This window comes from Saimiri boliviensis, chromosome 21 (assembly GCF_048565385.1).
Source record: "Saimiri boliviensis isolate mSaiBol1 chromosome 21, mSaiBol1.pri, whole genome shotgun sequence".
Taxonomy (NCBI): Eukaryota; Metazoa; Chordata; class Mammalia; order Primates; family Cebidae; genus Saimiri; species Saimiri boliviensis.
Window position 1 is genome coordinate 11,683,880 of NC_133469.1, and position 13,913 is coordinate 11,697,792.

Genomic DNA, 13,913 nt, shown 5'->3' on the forward strand with positions numbered 1-13,913 from the left:
TGATCTGAGAGAGGTGAATTAGAGTCAAGAATCCACAAAGAAAGAGACTCACCCCATCTGGGGGGACTGTAAAGAGGGAGGAGAAAGGATGTGTCAGATGTGAGGGGTTTGTTCTTAACAAGATGTATTGAGCCTTTGTGTGCCACACACTGTAAGTACCTGCTTCGGTTTCTTCTCATCAGAGATCACCTGCCAAGGCTAAGGGATTTGGAGTAGTAGAGGGACTGTGAAGAGAATGGTTAAGCTTAGAACAGACACAGTAGAGAATGGGAGGAGGAGCTGCTAAGACCCTGGAGAGCAGTACTCGGTGCCACCCTAGTGTGCGCAGCCCTCAGCTTTTCTCCAGTGGGACGGAGCAGCCTAGCACAGGGATGAAAACGGTGGATATTTACATCGAAATAGGATTAGGGCAGTGGGTGGCAAACCGCAGCCTCTGGGCCAAATCTGGGTCACTGCCTGTTTGGTAAATAAAGTTTTATTAGAATACAACCATGCTAATTTGCTGCTTTTGTGCTGTAACCGGCAGAGTAGAATAGTTGCCACAGAGACTCTATATCCCACAAAGCCCAAAATATTTGCTATCTAGTCTTTTATAAAAATGGTTTGCTGATTTCATTATAAGCTAGCAGGTAAGGCAGAACGCATGGCAGCAAGGAAGTGGTAAGAAAGTGGCTGAAGGATGGCTAATGGGCATCTACCCTGGTTAAAGCCAGGCAGGCATTAATAGAGCAGGAGAAAATAGGATTTTCTTTGCATCTGTTCTCTCGTGAGGTCAAAGTGTCAGTAAGTTAGAAAGAATGGGAGAGCTGGAAGAAAGGGAGAAGAAAAGTAATTCTGGAAAACAGGGTTCAGAGGAGGGCAGTCTGAGGGACGACATATTCTAGGCACTACTCGGAGCAATAGCTGAAGGTCATTGTGAGGAATTTAAGAAATGATGAGGCCAGAATGGATGGCTAATCGCCATGGACACTGGTGTCATTCAGGGTGATGGAGAAGAGAGAAGACAGTGTCTGTGTTCCAGTTTTAAGAAGTATTTGTTTATATGAAGAGTCCAGGCCTGGCTTTATAAAGTCTTTGGAGATAATGAGTTAGGAAAATTAAAAAATTCTTGCATGCTCATATTTTATTGATCTCAACTTTCAGAAAAGCTAAGGCAGCCACCTAATACACCTTAATATTGGTACCAAATGAAAAGGATGTATTTGCTGCTGCAAACTTATTTGATCTTTTGATACTAAATGATTCTGTTCCTAGAAGAGCTCATTTCTTCCCTTCAGTTTAAATTTTAAGTTATTTATCTGTAGCTCAAACTATTCTTTTAAGTGATTAGATATTTGATCATGTACACCAAAAAGGGGGAGGAAGCTAGCAGATTCTTAGAAGCTAGAAATGATAGCAGACAGCCTTCATTATATTCTCATAAGCCACGGTTATAGTAAGTGTGTTCAACTACACTGGACTTGGCTAATTATTTTGTAGGAAAAAAAAATCAGTGTTCTTCACTTTCTCAAACTGGATAGAGGTAGACATTGTCACTGGCTTCATCCTTTCTTCTGATCTAATAGGCTTTTTACCATGACCTTCACTAGTACTTATTCTAGATCGCTGTTTTTCAGTTCACCTTTAATAGTGAAAGAAACCAAACTTGACACAGACACACACATGACCCATTAATCATGCACATTTCCTTCTCATTTATAAAAGACTTCAGAGGCAGAAACTGAGGAAAACGGTAGAAAACAGTTCTGCAAAGTGTCTTGGCAAAGCCCGAGTTGCTGGTCAGCCTGGCTCAGAAGCACCACACAGAGTAGAGTTGAAGGCAGCCTTCCTCACCCCTCCAGGGAGGCAGCCCCAGTGACTCTTCCAGTATACAGCTCCTGCCTGTTTCACAGGCCAAAAACCACACCTTTTTGATTTTCGAAACTTAGTGAACCAAGTTTATACTTTATAAGTGAGATAATTCTTTAATCCAATTTTCCCAATAAAAATTTAGCATAAGCAATTAAGGGGTTTCCTAACTCTATTATTTTATGTAGCATATTTATAATGACATTAAATTTCCAAATGTTACACTTTTAAAAAATTGAGATCTAATTAGTATGCCATAAAATACATCCTTTTAAAATGTATGATTTAGTAGCTTTTAGTATATTCTCAGCATTGTGCAACCATCACCACTAATTCAGAAACACTTTCATCACCTGCTAAAAATCCTATACTCATTAGCAGTCACTCCCCATTTCTCCTTTCCTCTAATTCCCGTCAGCCACAGATCTTGCCGTCTCTGTGTATTTGCCTATTCTAGACATTTCATATAAACGGAATCATGCAATATGTGGCCTTTTGTGTTTGGCTTATTTCACTTAGCATATTTTCAAGATTCATCCATGTTGTAATATATCCCCTGTAACATTCGTGTTTTACTTCATTCCTTTTTATGATTAATCTCATTGTAACAAGATATAGATATATAGATTAGATAGAAATATTACATAGTATACCAAAAAGTATACCTATTTCTCTCTATATATATAGAAGAGAGAAACATTTCTATAGAAGAGACTGAGAAATAAATATACTTTTTGACAATTACAAATAATTCTGCTACAGACGTTTGTTTAAAATGTTACTTTTTTTTTAAGGCTCATGTATTACACACTCTACAAAGGAACAGAGTATAAAGAGCAAAGGAAACAAAATGACAGGCATACACATTTACATAGCAAGTATGGCAAGTATGGGCAAAACTTGTTAAGATTCTTTAAAACTTTTAACATTTAACAGCCAAATCAATTTCTACAAATAATTTATTATCTCAGCAAGAAGTTTTAGAAGACTCAACCTGTGTGATTCAAACTATGACTATCTTAAGAAAAAAGTTTAATTTTATCCTCTTTGAAAATCTCCAAATTGCCAGAGACCAAGTAAACCTGAGCAGTCCCAATTTTCAAAAGATTTGGCCGGGCACAGTGACTCATGCTTGTAATCCTAGCATTTTGGGAGGTTGAAGCAGGCAGATTGCCTAAGCTCAGGGGTTTGAGACCAGCCTGGGCAACATGGTGAAACCCCATCTCTACAAAAATACAAAAAATTAGCCAGGGTTGGCAGCATGCACCTATAGTCCCAGCTACTCTAGAGGCTGAGGCAGAATTGCTTGAATCCAGGAAGAGGAGGCTGCAGTGAGCCAAGATCCCGCCACTGCACTCCAGCCTTGGTGACAGAGGAAGACTCTGTCTCCAAAACAAAACAAACAAAAAACAAAGATTCAAAGGCTTTTAAGCCTATGACTTCTTAGGAAGTCGTAATTTCTTAGAAAAATTATTCAAAGTGTGTATTCAGCTTTCAATGATATTAACACGCAAGAAAAAAAAAAAAAAACATACGTCTAATTATCATCAGTAGCCAGTTAATTGCCGGATCCTCCAAAACCAGATACAAGTCTTCTTATGAGTCAAGGCTCTTCAGACCTCTCCACTAATACATTGCAGTATGCAGACTTTGTTTAACTTCATTTGACAGAAGAGAAGATCCTTTGAAATGTAGTGGATGACAGGCTGACATATTTCTGCAGTCTCTCCTTCTAAGTGTAGACACAGCTTTTGTTGCTGATACCCTGGTCAACAGCCTTTGTGTTTATCAGTTCCTCCTCAGTTCACTGTCCTTCTGACTGAGAAATATGATGTCCAAACATTGAAGTTTCTGGACAAGAAAATGGAGAAGGCCCCTAAGATCTATTTTCTCAAATGAATCATTCTTCTTGAAATGCAAAATTCTGTGTAAGTGCATGAGATGTTAAAGACACCGAATCCCAATGTGAATTTTTTCTTTTCCTCTTATGAATGGGTCTGCCACCAGGTGACTGTTCAGTTGCACAAAACTTTATTTATGTCCTCTAGAACATCCAGCATGTTTGGAACATCTTTATTTCTGTGGCTTTTGGAATGATGACTATACTGGCACCTGGGTGCTATTTGTTCATTTCAGTAGCTGGATTATCTGAGTCACAAATATTATTAGATCCTAGTTGTATGGGAAGAAAACATGGAAGATAGAGAGAAGAAAACTGAGGAGGAAGTGGTGGTGAAAGAGGAGAAGAAAGCACTGAACTTGGAAACTGATCTGGCTCCCCACTCAGCTGAAGAGCCCCTGATGATGGCATTTGTCTCAAACTCATGGGCCCATCATTCAAGCCAAAGGAGCTAGAATTTATACTGTTTTCAGTTCCTGCATTTCCACAATTGCAGCAATCCGAGAGTGAAAAATAGCTCATCTTCAAGGGCAACTATTTTTTTAATTGCACCTTCATTTACAGGCAGATCATTTTTCACTGGTTTGTTATGTCTTAGAGCAGATGACAGTGGATCCCAAACTAGGTGCAAAGGATGGACACATTCCATTTTCTCTTCACTTTTCCATACACTGTTTTGAAATATGAGATTACTGCCTTCCTCAGCATTTGCCACATACAAAATATCAGAAAAGATGGAACAAGAGATCCACAGTTCTCAGAGTCTACAGAGTTCAAGAACTGGATCAACTCAAAACTGTGCTTTCAACAAGGTTCTAACAGAAGCATTTTCTCAATAATATGAACAGTATTCCTAGTTGATCCATAGTCTTTATTTTCCCAAATCAGCAAAACCTGATCTATAGGAACACCAGAATATTCGCTATGAGAGACACTGACGAAGCAAATACAGAAGCCAGTTCAAGGAAGCATTATCGGTTTCTTGGTACCTTTCTCTGAAGCTGGCCTTCCGGTAACTACCAGAATGTCAAGTGGAGGGCATTGTGAATCCCGTCTGGGAATCCTCCTCACAGGAAGAGGCACTGGTCCTGGTCCAGGAGCACACAGACATTGACCTGGTGTCTGCTCGCACACCTTGGCTTGCAGACCACAGGCAGTATCGACACCCTCACTGAGGGGTGTGAGGTCAACCCGGTGCCATCCCTGGGTAACTCTGCTTCCAGTGTAACTCTGTAGGAGGCATGGTTGCCTCCTCCTGTGCCCAGCCAACCTATCAGTGGTCCCAAGGACAGGACCACTCTGTGTTATATTTTCAACCATGGAACAAAATCACAGTATTTTAATTTGTGTATAGTTAACTTGGCAGCCACTGAGTGTCAGCTAGGAGGACTGAAAGAGGTGAGTCGGGGAATGACAAAGACTTCTCTGTTTTACAGTGAACTATTTAAAGTGTTTGGTTGACCAAAGACCTTCTGCTTACAGAAAGATTTACATTTCTAACTCAGAGTTTTTAATTATTTCTAGAAATTTGTCATTTTTTTTTTGCAACACAGTTCTAAATGCTTTTAAAATGGAAAGTTTTACTACCACGATTAACTGGTCCAATATTATTTATGAGTATAATAAGTTAAAGTGAACACATCAGCATTTGGAATAATTTTATCAGTGCTATCTTCAAGCAAGCCCAACATTAATTGCTGTGCATATATCACACAATGAGATTTTAAAATACAGTCATTTATTGTAGCTTATTTCAGCTCTGCTGAGTAGACTGTGTGAATGTTAACAAGAGACCCAAATAGCTTCTGTAGTGAACCTGGGCAGGAGAACTAAATGGGCAGTGGGGATGCACCCTGAAGAGCAGCTTGAAGCGTGTGTACAGCTGCGGAGTGTTTGAAAACAAAAGTAAATTGGTATGCGGCAATTATAGATGAAGTGGCTTTTTCTAAGCAAAATCATCATGTAGCCTATGAATCAAAGCTGCAAAACTGTAAGCAATGATAAGCGATTTCATCAGCAGTTATAGTCATAAGGCAAAAGAAAGGTGGCTAAATAGTGGAAAGCAGTGGGTCTCAAACTTCAGCATGCCTCAGAAGCACCTGCAGCATGTTACAACATCATCTCCCGGGCCCAACCCCCCAGTTTCTGATTTAGTAGATCTGGGACCCAAGAACCTCATTACTGTCAAATCCCCAGATGACGCTACTGTGGTCACATTTTGAGAATCACTGGCATCAGGTTTTTTGGCCACAGCGTATATATGTGACTAAGGTAACTGCATATCTTTATATAAGATAGCATGATATTAATATTTGACTCAAAAATTATTTTCCTCTTGGCCTACTGAAAATGTTTCTTATTATATCATTCTTTCTCACTAGAGGGAACTCAAAGTTGATTTCTAGAGTATTTTCTTTGTACTTTAACAGATCTGTTTTGAGTCCTAGAATCTTTTTTGGAAACAGCGTCTCACCCTTTTACCCAGGGTGGATTCCCCTCCCTAGCATGACCACGGTTCACCGCATCCTCAAACTCTCAGGCTCAGGTGATCCTCTCACTGCAGCCTCCCAAGTAGCTGGGACCAAAGGTACACACCAACCATGCCCAACTGATTTTTATACTTTTTGTAGAAAAGGGTTTTCACCATGTTGTCCAGGCTGGTTTCAAATTCCTGGGCCCAAGCCATCCTCCCACTTGACCTCCTAAAGTGCTGGGATTATAGACGAGAGCCACTGTGCCAGGCCAGGTCCTAGAATCTCACCAAGAATAGATAGTTCTGTAAAGTGAGGCACTGATCTTGCCTCAAATATCCCTACCAAATGGTTATTCAGGCTCTGCATGAGCTCTGAATGTCATTCACCACGGTCCTTTTCATGTGTGAAGAACCATGACAGTGAGGAAGTACTTTATTAATTGATCTAAAATCTGTTTTCTATAAGTTTTACCTGTTGATCCCAGTTCTAGATCATGCAAACTATGAGTAATGGAAGGTATTATTATTAAGGTTTTCTGATTGTCTTCAAATAATTAGATATAGCCTCTTATCCTTCTACCATCTCTTTTTGGGTAAAGACTAGCATATCCATCACCCACTTCTTATATATAAGATGTCAAGTCCCCTCACTATCCTGGTTACCTGCCTTCTAAATTTTGTACTCAAAATTTAATGCAATTCTATTAACACAGTAAAAATAATTTTAATGTAATAGAATTGTGTGGAAATATAGAACTATGATTAAGATCAGATTCTTCGACATCAGAGAAACTTGAATTTGAATCCCATCTTTGCCCTTTTCTAGCAAGCCTTGTGGTCTTGGGAAAGATTTTTAGCCTCTTTCAGATTCCTTCGCCTCATATTTTAAAATGGGGTTATGAAACCTACTTCATCTTACGCTAAACAAACAGAATTAAACAAAAACTAATTGAGGGGGCCAGGCACAGTGGCTCACAGAGGTAATCCCAGCTTTGGGAGGCTGAGGCACGAGGATCGCTTGAGGCCAGGAGTTTGAGACCAGCCTGGCCAATGTGGCAAGACCCGTTTTCTATAAAAAATTAAAGAAGAGTCAGGGATTGGTGGCCCACACCTGTAGTCTCAGCTATAGGAAGGTTAAGGCAGAAGGATCGCTTGACCAGGTTGAGGCTGCAGTGAGTCATGATCACACCACTGCACTCCAGTCTGAGTGACAGAGCAAGGTCCTCTCTCTAAAAAAAAAAAAAAAAAAAATGAAAACAGGGATTTGAAAAGTAGTTAAGTCCTTAGACTTTGATCACACCACTGCACTCCAGTCTGAGTGACAGAGCAAGGTCCTCTCTTTAAAAAAAAAAAAATGAAAACAGGGATTTGAAAAGTAGTTAAGTCCTTAGACTTTGCTAAATAGGTGAACTGTTACTGTGAATACCCACCTACCTCTGCATCCAGTGGCAGAGTCTGAAGATTTGTTTTCTGGAGGGCAGATGGAAGGTCTCTAAATTAGAGATGCTAGGTAGAATTACAAGCCAAAGCTACAGGATTAAGTGATGATATGTAAACCAAATGCTGAATGCTGCAGCCCCCACCCCCTGCTGGCCTCCCAGCACCCTGGTAGCTAGACCTTTACCCTCTAGGTAGGAGATAGGACACCTGTTCTCCTGGAACCCAACTGGCTGGCCTAGAGGAAGGAACTAAAGATACTGACATTAGTGATTCCCCCAAAAAATGACTATTCACTAAAGCTCAAAGTTGACAAGTGCCGTTTACACACTCAAAGTTCCTTTCAACTTTTTAGCCCTCCACTCTTAAATACAGGCAGACAGAAGGAGTGCCAAACATCTGAACAAAACTTCTAATATGAAACATTGAAACAAAAGAGGAAACATACACTGTGAAGAGAAAGGAAAAAAATTTTAAAAGCTTATCATTATTCTCAAAGAAATAAGAGAATACAGTATATGAAACAAGAACAAGATGTTACAAAAAGAATTTCTGAAAACCAAAAAAGCTCTTGGAAATTTAAAAATATGATAGCAGAATATAAGAAATCAATGAGGGGACTGAACGCTAATGTTGACAAAACCTACGTGAAGTAAAGCAAAAAGACAAAGGTAGGGAAAATGGGGAAGAAAAGCAGGAACATTACAGGACCAGACCAGGAGATCTAACATCTGACAAGAAGAGGTTCTGAAAGAGACAACAGAGAAAACACAGAGGGGAAAAGAGGTGATTCAATCATTTAGGAAAATTTTCTGGGGCTGAAGGAAATAGATTGCCTGACTGAGTTGACCTCAGTGAGTAAAAATCGTCTCACTTCAGGGCACATCACTGAGAAGCTTCCAAATCCTCCGAAACAAAAGAAATTCTGTGATGCTTCAGAGAAAAAACAGGTTCCATGCAATGGATAAGAATTCGAATGGCTCCAAGCCCTGAGCAGCAATACTAGAAACAAGAAAACAGTGAAATGTGGCCTTCAAACTTCCGAAAGAATGATTTCTGACCTAGAATTCTTTAACCAAACTATCATTAAGCCTAAAAGTAGAGTACAGACATTTTCAGACATGCAAGTTCTCAAAACGTTTTCTTCTCATGGCTGTCGTCGTTAACATGCCCACTACCATCTTTCCATCTTGTTAATCCAAAGATAGAATGTCTCGATTAGCCTGACCTAGATTCCTAACTGTTCTTGGCTTTTCTTGACCATGTGCTGATGAAGTTCCCGCTTTTCATGTCCCTGCTGTTGCATCTGCTGAGAATATATTTCATCCCCAAAAAAGTTTTGTGATTGTATTTTTTTTCCTGAGAACTGGGGATAGGCCATGGAAAACTTTGAAGCAAAAAAAAAAAAAAAAAAAAAAAAAAATAGAAACTGCCTGCCCTGGCCATAGTTTTTACAGGAGGTCCAATTTAGTTTAGAAGGGACGCGAATATGTAAAGCAAGATAAAATAGTAAAAAAAATAAGTCACGTGTTCTCATTAGTAAGCATCAATTTCCCTCTTCTGTGACTTACAATGAATTTCTTTTTTTAAGTAGCAAGTTCAGAGTTAGTTGCAAAAAGTTTATAACTGGATTCTACCAATTTATATCACATATCATAAGTGAATGTCAACAGATACTCCAAGAAGAAGAAAAAAGTTACATGTTTAAGCAAGCTTGGGAAACACTTGAATAAATTACCAGATCTCCCAGAACTTTAAATGCACTGATGGACATTGTTAATTTTCTTCTGCAGGCACAGTATGCAATTGCCCTGTTTTATTGATGACGAAGCCTGTTTTTACAAAACATCTTCTAACATCTGAAGGAACACTGTGTTTCTCAGAACAGTTTGGGAAATAACGATTTAGAATGAAGTGTGGGAGATTTAATATGATTTTGCCTGAAAGGAAGTAAAAACTACGAAATCTGTAATTTTATGAAACAAACACAAAAAGATTTACAATGCTTTTTACTTTCAGTTTCTTGGTGAGAAAAAAAAAATGATGATATACATTTGCCCAAGTGTTCTAGAGCTCAGATGGATTGGACTTCAGTCTTGATTATATTTTACTATAGAGAGAAAAATATTTATTTTACTAACTTTTGAATATTTGTAGTTGGGTAGTTTCATTTTGCCATAATAATCTCTGCAGAAAAAATAATTTAAAAGTTGAAGGAATCTGTTAGTTTTCTCACACTTTCTACTTTAAATACCAACTTAAAATGCTGGCAGTCTATAGAATGGGGTTTAATACTTTTCTGCTCTCTCTGATTAAGTTTAGTGTAAAAATATGTTGGGCAGGGTTTGAGTCAAGATGAGTCAAGATGAATATTGATAATTCTATTTTAGCTTCATTTCCATGGTATTATTGATATATAATACATCTATAGATTTTCTTAGTTTCCTGCTTTGGGTTTTTTTTAAGCTTATTATGAATAGTTAACATTTAAAATTCTAAGCAGTTTATTTATGTTGAGCCCTTCCAGATAGGCTTTTACATTATAAAATTATTTCAGCTATTACTCTCATTTGTATGTTGCATAAACCTTTTTCTCTCATTTTAGTCTCAACTGCCTCAGAGGAAGCATCTACCTTTTCTCATTTATCCATGTCATCTACTGATTTAGCCTCTCCAGAGAAGTCAGCTCATCTCTTATCCCCGATTCTGGCCAGACCTTCCTTCTGGACTTTGTCGCATCAACAGATGTCTTCTGCCTCCTTTAAAGATAAAGATAAGTCGGCCAAGCTGCATCACTCCTTTGCTTCTAGGGACCCAGTGTCTTCTGATGCAGAGGAAAATGACAACTTCAATCTACTGGGAATTCGTCCAAACAACTCTGATTTTGCTAAAAAGAATATAAGTCCTATTTCTAGTAGTCACCGGGGAGAGTTTTCCACCCCAAATGCAGACCGTATTTCTAGTAGTAATTGGGAAGGGTTTTCTACCAGGAATGTAGACCACATTTCTAGTAGTCACTGGGGAGAGTTTTCCACCCAAAACATAGACCAGTTCATCCCTCTTTCCTGTTCTGGTTTTCAGTCAACCAAAGACTTCTCCAGGGAACTTGAAGCAAAGAATTCCATGAGTGTTCTTCTAAGGGAGGTAAAAAGTGCTTTAGCGAGATTACATGAAGATCTGAGCACAGTGATTCAAGAACTTAGTGCCATCAATAGCCATCTGATGAGCATGAGTCTGAATAGTTCACAAACGAGCCAGTCTTCACAGGTCCCCCAATCTTCTGAGGGGAGCGCAGATCAAATCTAATCGTTGCAGTATCTATTTTTGATGGAACTCGTGTGGTTCCACTTCCCCAAGACTTAAGTTAACATTGCATACATTCATATTACTACGGCAAAAAGGGGGATGGTTCAATTTTTCCTTTTCAGGTTTATTAACAAGTATCTTTCAAACCAATAGTTTCATCTGGGTGATATTTTAAAAGGGAAAGATTGTCACCTTTAATAATTTCAGATTTAGATATTAGTTCATTTGAAACATAAGAGAATTTCATTCTTTCATGCTCTGTACCTTAATTGGGTTAAGCATTAGTGAAAATTGTAAGACCTCAAACTGTAACCGACTATTCAAGAGCGTTTGGCTAAGGAGACAGGAAGAAGCTCTTGATCTTTCAACTGTATGGAGCTTGCTAAGCCTCTGAGGTGACCCGGGAGAATCAAGTTTGGGGTATACATTTCACATGTTCTTTTGCCACTTTTAGGTTCTGCAAACCAAGGGCCAGAAATCTTTTCTTTCTTCCAGATGCCAGTGTTGGGAGTTAAATGGAAACAAGCAGGACATGAAACAAGTGTTTTTATTGTCAATGTATATTGCACAGTGAATTCAAATGTATACTTTTTATTCTATTTCAGAAAATAAATTTGATATTTTTCATCTTATATGTATCTTTTAAATTCATTAAGACAGCCTTTCAAATAGGAATGTCTCAGTTGTTTATGGACAAAATAATCACAGGCCAGTGATACCCACCCTGCTACACGTTGGAATCGCCACAGCAGCTTTCCTTTCGTTTTATGTTTGTCTGGGAAATGGGTCCATGTGCCCATCACTCAGTTTCAACAATTACCAACTCAAGGCAAAAATGATCCTGATTATTTTGAAGACATACGAAACATTTGAAGACATACGAAAATTAAAAATACACTAATGCCAGGGTCCTGTTCCCAGACTAATGGAAACTGGTTTTCATCACACAGACTGAAGTAGGAGATAAAGGGAATTGTCAGTGAAAAGACCTTAAAGCTGGAGGAATTTGGCATGGTGGAATAATGTCAAGAAGGCTGGTGTGGCTGAAGTGAAGTGAGCAAAGGGGAGAACAGATGGAGATCAAGGTCATGGAGTGAAGGTGACAGATGGCATAGGTTCTTAAAAACCACTGTTAGAGATTTTGGCTTCCACCCTGTGAAATAAAAATTAGGATAAGGGTTTAGGATACAAAATAGTTTGTGACTCTGATTCTAGATGATTTCTCTGGCTTTGGCAGGGGAAGTGGTACAAGAACATGAGGTAAGGCAGGTAAGCTGCTGCAGGTCTTCAGATGAGAGCTGATGGTGGCTCAAAGCTGGGTGGGCATAGTGAGGGTCAGTGAGAAGTTATTAGTTCAGACATTCACTAATGGATTGGACAAAATATATAAGAGAAAGAAGAGTCAGTGACAGATTCAAAGTATCGGACCGAGCAACTGAAATTCAAGATGACATTGCCATCAACTGAGATGAGGAAGGCTGTAGGTAGAGAACATTGAGAGACATTCATCTTTGGATGTGTTAATTTCAATTATGTGTTAGATAGCCAAGTAGGCACCTGGATATGAAAGCTGAGATTTCGAGGGAGTCTAGATTGGGATGGAGGCAGGCAGTTAGGAATTTGGTGGTTATTTAAAACTATAAGACAAAATGAAATGATCAATGGACTAAGCATGATCATGGAGAGAAGTTGAAGGCCTGAGCCCTATGCCATTATAACAAAGAGATTAAGAAAAAGTTGAAAAGCCAATGAAGGAAACAGAATAACCCATCACCCAGGTAGGAATTAAACAATAGTGTGTGGTGTTTGGAAACAAAGGTTGTACAGTTTTACATTGAATACATGCCCTTTACTTAGATTCACCAATTGTTAACATTTTGCCATGTTCACTTTATCTCCCTCTGTTGCTAAACATGTTTATATATGCATTATACAGAGACACATGATTTGCCGAACTATCTGAAGGTAAGTTGCAGACATTTTGACACTTCTCAACACTTACGGTGAACATACTTACTACATGATCAAGGGTAATGATTATTCAACTTACCTTCCAGTTAATTACTTCTCTCTTCAGCTGTGTCTAGTCCATTATCAAATCATCCCATCAGGTTTTAATTAGGTTATATTTCTTATTTCTAGAATTTTACTTGGTTCTTTAAATTTTCCTATAGTTTTATAAGTTAATGTTTCTTACAGATATTTTCAACTATATCTTTACTATTAAAATAGTAACCAAACTAGTGTAGAATTCTTACTAGTAAGAATATTAGGCTGGACATGGTAGTTCATACCTGTAATCTGACCACTTTAGGAGGCTGAGGTGGGAGGATCACTTAAGCCTAGGAGTTCGAGACCAGACCAGCCTGGGCAACATAGCTAGACTGTGTTTCTACAAAAAAAAAAAAAAAAAAATAGAAAATTACCTGGATGTGGTGGCGTGTGCCTGTGGTCCCAGCTACTCAGGAGGATGAGATGGGAGGATTGCTTGGCCTGGGAGGCTAAGGTGGCAGTGAGCTGTGATCACACCACTGCATTCCAGCCTGAGTGACAGAGTAAGACCCTGTCAAAAAAAAAAAAAAAAAAAAAGAATATTAAGTAAACTAGAGAGTATTCTCACCAGTAAACTAGTAATAATATATACTTTTAAGATTATAAATAGCTTAAATGCAGAGCTGCATTCCATAAAGCTTGTAAAGTTGAAATGTAGTTCACATACCATAAAATTTACTTTTAAAGTGTGTAATTCAGTGATTTCTAGTGTATTCACAAGGTTGCACAGCCATCACCATTATCCAATTCCAGAACATTTTCCCCATCACAAAAAGGCACCTTATCCCCATTTGTAGCTGCTCCCCATGCCCCCCCTTGTCCAAGCTCCCGGCTACCACTCATTTACAGTCTGTTTTCATGAATCTGCCTACGTTGGCTATTTCATATAAATGGAAT

General features: G+C 38.7%; 1 protein-coding gene and 1 pseudogene across 1 annotated transcript in view; one reads left to right on the forward strand and one right to left on the reverse strand.

The window, feature by feature from the left end:
- ENTHD1 (ENTH domain containing 1) overlaps nt 1-10,964 on the forward strand; it is a 121,725-nt gene extending 110,761 nt beyond the window's left edge. The window contains exons 6-7 of the mRNA XM_010343431.2: nt 10,264-10,560; nt 10,657-10,964. Of these exons, the coding sequence (XP_010341733.1) occupies nt 10,264-10,560; nt 10,657-10,964 (605 nt within the window). The remainder of the gene's footprint in view (nt 1-10,263; nt 10,561-10,656) is intronic.
- Nucleotides 3,581-12,917, reverse strand: LOC104652158 (mitochondrial fission regulator 2 pseudogene; annotated as a pseudogene).
- Between the last annotated feature and the right edge of the window lie 996 nt (nt 12,918-13,913).